We start from the raw sequence: 4,799 nt of genomic DNA, 5'->3' as shown, positions 1-4,799 counted from the left end.
CTGTGCCTCTACAAACATCATTTCATTGGATCCTTACAACAACACTGTGAGGTAGGTGCTATTATTATGCTCATTTTACAGATGGGGAAACTAAGTCAAACAAAGGGTAAGTGACTTGCCCAGGGTCACACAGGTAAGAGGAGACTAGCTTTGAACTCAGGACTTCCTGATTTCAGGCCCAACACTCTATCCATCGTGCCACTTAGCTGCCGTATTATGTGTATATCATACATGCAGATGGGGAAACTACAACCCAGAGAAAGGAAGTGGCTTACCCAAGGTCACATAGGTAGGAAATGTCCTCTTATTTTAAATCCAGCACTCTTCCTACCATGTAACACTTCTCCACCCATCCCGGCCCTGCCATCCAACATATATGCACTCTTTCTCTCTTGGTTTCTGTGTCTGTCTCTCTTCTTCTTCCTCTGTCTCCCCTTTACCCTCTCTCCCAATACATACATACATATATATATATATATATATATATATATATATATATATATATACACATACATAAATGTATGTATGTATACACATATGTTTTCTAGCTACCCACCAAAGAATAATAAAAATTAGATGCGGGGGGAGAGACTGTTTTTGGACCAATATAAGTATCTCAGTAGAGTAAAGGTATTCAAAGACACAAAACGATAAAAATTACAGGTGAGAGAAAGAAAACCTGAAAAAAGGAAGTCATGACACCAGCAAGGAACATAGTAGTTATTGCAGATTCATCTCTGAAAGTATGAGTTTAATGGGCTTGCTGTACCAAGAGAGGCTAACAAATTCTGAGCACTTTCAGGAATAGGAAAATGTAGTATGTCCACACCCGCAAGTTGGATAAAGATTGAGTTTTCACACCTCAATGAAGTCCAGAAAAGAAAATCTAAAATGATGAAGGGGAGACATAAACTGCCATTTATTATGAGAATTAAGGAGATCTTTACTATAAAATTTATATATAAATATATATATAAACTATAAAAATTACTATAAAATGAATGATGAGAGGCAATTTAATCTGATGTGATAAAATCATGGCAGGGGCAGATATAACAATAACATAGACTTACCAGAAAAATGAATTCTCATTAAAACTAATGGGAATGATGATGATGATGATGATAACAGTAAGATAATTACTGTTTCTGTAGAGCTTTAAAATTGAAGCTCGAAATACACAAATTTAGGGCACGGAAAAGAAATATTGTTTAATAATAAGAATTGGAGAAAATTTCAGAAATCATAAGAACAGCTAGGTGGCACAATGGATAGAGTGATAGACAATCAAGAAGATCTGAGTTCAAATTCTGCCTCAAATCCAGACAATAGCTGAATGACCCTGAACAAGTCACTTAACCTCACTGGACCTCAGTTTCACTATCTACAAAATGAGACAGTTGGATGGGGTGGCTTCTAAGGCCCATTCCGATTCTAAATCTATACTATGATTCTATTACTGCTAAGAGATAAGGAACTAAAATATAAGTACTTTTTTTTAAAAGATTCAGATCAAGTCATGAGAGATGTGCCTTTCTATGATGGAGTATTAAGATCTACTGAAGTATTTTGGGGGTACACATCTAAACTTATGAGGCTGGCATTTCAGAGGGAATTGTCCTCTTAAAAAGCATGCCATGGTGCTAATGCAAAGGAAAAATTCTGTTGTGTGGATCATGGGTCTGGCCAAGCATGACAACCCTTTTGTTCTTTACCAGATAAGGAGACTGATATCAAAACTAGAGAAACCTAAGAGAACGTGAGGTTAACAAAAAGCGTGTGCTCAAGGAATGGATTTTAACTTAACAGAAAATCTTAGAAAACCTCGAGATCAAAACCCAGAAAGGGATGAGATCAGGAGAAGGAACGGGGGAAGCAGAAGTGACTTCTAAGTGGATATTTGTTCTCCATTTCTCGGACCCCTTTATGCCTCATTCTTAATTAGCCAAGTATTCCATGTTTCTTGTTCTTATGGTGCATTCAAAGGTACTCAGGTTTGCCTCTTGAAGTAATAGATCGCATTAATGCACCTGCTGCGGCCACGAAGATGCTGGAGAAAGAGCAGAGAACCACCAATGATCTATAGCATTTCACTTTCTTTTACATGGCAGTGTGCGAGGTAAAATATCCTATTCCAGTCCATTTCTATATGATGTAGGGTAGGCTACTTTTCTTTATGTCCATGTAAAACAACACATTTTCCTTAAACTAGAAGAGTTTGGCCTTCTCCCCATGAACTTAGACAATAAGAATGTTTACATTTATTTCTTTGTACACTTATTCAGGCCTTCTCATCATAGGGCGTTTTCAAATAACTTGAGCCTGCTATGTCAGTGGCTCTATACTAATGGCTCAAGAAGTTCAAGGAACCAGCTTCACTAGTGTCCCTTAAGGTACCAAATATTTTAACTTTGCCTTGACTCTTGGTGCTACTTCTCTAGATTATCTCCCAGTGTGGAACACAAGCACAGACATACCACCTTTACAGAGAAGTATTCAGGATTCCTGGGTTCTTTAAATCCTCAGAATACAGTGAGCTGTTACACTGAAATCAGCCCATCAGATGACTGCTGGTCTTATAAGTTTTTTCCACGCGAATACGTTCTGTGACATTCTCAAGAGTTCTAGATGTTGCTGAGTAAAATGCATTATGACAACATTTGGAAGGTCAGAACCTTCCAGACCTTCTGTTTGATAATGGGTGATCACAAAAACTTCTTCTTGAACATTTAACATGTCAATGGGGAAGGTAGCTTTTATAATGTTCTCTTATTCTTTTGGTCATACTTAATTTCATTATCTTTACAATGGAGAACTTACACTATGATGTGAGTGAGAAAGACAAAGAAAAAGCCATTCAAAATTTGCTAACCCAAGCCCCTCCAGGAGAATTTATAAACAGTTTTGATGACATTTCTCTGCTGGTTCAGGACGAAAAATTAATGCGACGACATGGTGAATGGGCTGGTAACAAATACTGCAAAAAATATTTTGTACCACTCAACATAGATGGACATCAGGTACTACTTGCTCACCACAATGAACTGGGTGACCATCGCTTCTTTGACTCTCATACCAGGCTTTCCTTCAAATTTGATGTTCTTGAGAATCAACTGAAAGACATTGAGAGTCATGGTGTTCTACGTAATGAGGCAGAATGTCTGAGGATGGTGGTATCTTATGCTTTAAAAATCTATGTGAGCAAACACTTCCCATCAGGAAATTGCAATGTACTTAGGAAAACCATAAGAAATAAAGAGTTCTTAATAGCCTGCATAGAAGATCATCATTACAAAGCTTCAGATTACTGGAATGGCCTTTGGAAATCAAAATGGATTTTTTCAATAACTCCATTTCTCACTCAAGTAATAGGGTCAATTTATGTGAAAGCACACTTCTATAAACAAGTCAACTTTCATCTTGATATCAGCAAGGATGTGCAGGACTGCTTGGATGTGGTTAACCAAGCTCAACTGGCTATAGGTTTTGCCAAGTTTGTAGAAGAACAAGAAAACAAATTTCAAGCTGCAGTCATAGAAGAATTCCAGGACCTAGCAGTTTCACTGAAAAGAATTTTAAGAAGAGATCTTCCAGTGACCCGTACCTACATTGACTGGCAGAGAATAGTAAATGATATGAAGTTGGTGATGTATCCTAGGCTTGGATATATCAATTATTCACAAAATGCATTATGCCACTGGATCACATAAAGGATTCGTTCCTGGAGACGAGCTGTTCTTGATTGGGTCATTGTAAAAAGGGAGTACTGTTCTGTTTTGCTTTTTATTTTTTTCTCTCTAAAAGGTAAGCATTTCCTAGAGTATATGTGTCTGAGGAAAGAATTCAAAGAATACAGGAGATAGATAATTTGTAAAATTATAAGAGATTTCTCTAAGCCAAAGCTGAGTTACTTAACCTCCTGCAGAATGAACTCCTTACCAGAACTGGTCCAGTAGAACTTGACTTTGGCCCAGAGATTCTTCTTACTAAAATATAAATGAAAATCTCTTATTTCTGGTTCACTTCAGCAAAACAAGGACAAATTCAACCTTTTACTCTCATGAAACCTTATCTCCCAAATGTCACAGTGTTAACACTGGCTTTAGTACCCAGGCCATCTTTCCTCCCTTTCCCCTTTACTCCACACTCTAAATTATAATTGAAGTTTTCCAAAAATATTTCTTTATAAAGGGGAAAAAAGACTTAATAGAAATAATCGATAATGTTTTGTTGGATCAAATCTGTGATTTTATTGGTATAGTGAGTTCTCAGTGAGGATACTTCCTACCAGCTCCCTACAACTTAGATGCTTACTTGCATGGGGCACAGAGAGGTGGTGCAATTTGCCCAGGTTTGTTTCTGTCAGAGATGGGACTTGAATTTCGGACTCCAAGCACAGATTTCTATCCGCTATGCATACCACCTTTCGTTAATAATAATAGCTACCAATGTTTCAGATGATCAAAAGCACATGTAAAAAATATTGTACTCTGCACAACTTTCTAGACACTTTTTGGTTAGGTGATGTCCCTCCTAAAATTTAGATCTCAGAAGTAAACTGTACTCCAGATGTGGTCTGACTGGTGGAGTGCTATAGGCTTATCACTTTCCTCATTTTGAACCCTATACTTCTGTTAATTCAGGCTTAGATTGAATTAGCTTTGCTGGCAGTCATGTTCTATTAACTCATAGTGAATTTGAAATACAATAAAAACTCTGGCCAGGCCTTTTTCATTAAACTAAAGCTTATTTCTATCACTGCCATTCTATACTTGTACAATTGCGAGTCCAAGGAACTG

At 37.3% G+C, this 4,799-nt stretch overlaps 1 protein-coding gene across 1 annotated transcript; it reads left to right on the top strand.

Annotated features, from left to right (window-relative positions):
- Positions 1-2,729: 2,729 nt before the first annotated feature.
- On the top strand, positions 2,730-3,720 carry CAPZA3 (capping actin protein of muscle Z-line subunit alpha 3). The gene has a single exon (XM_036758620.1). The coding sequence runs from the start codon at positions 2,808-2,810 to the stop codon at positions 3,708-3,710; it is 903 nt and encodes a 300-aa protein (XP_036614515.1). The 5' UTR covers positions 2,730-2,807; the 3' UTR covers positions 3,711-3,720.
- The last annotated feature ends 1,079 nt before the right edge of the window (positions 3,721-4,799 follow it).

Source organism: Trichosurus vulpecula, chromosome 5, assembly GCF_011100635.1.
Source record: "Trichosurus vulpecula isolate mTriVul1 chromosome 5, mTriVul1.pri, whole genome shotgun sequence".
Taxonomy (NCBI): Eukaryota; Metazoa; Chordata; class Mammalia; order Diprotodontia; family Phalangeridae; genus Trichosurus; species Trichosurus vulpecula.
The sequence above is the reverse complement of the archived record's forward strand: the minus strand, read 5'-3'. Positions and strand labels throughout refer to the sequence as shown.

What these genes read in the sequence shown, in the direction of transcription:
- CAPZA3 (XM_036758620.1), top strand. Translation starts at nt 2,808, where the DNA reads ATGGAGAACTTACACTATGATGTGAGTGAGAAAGACAAAGAAAAAGCC.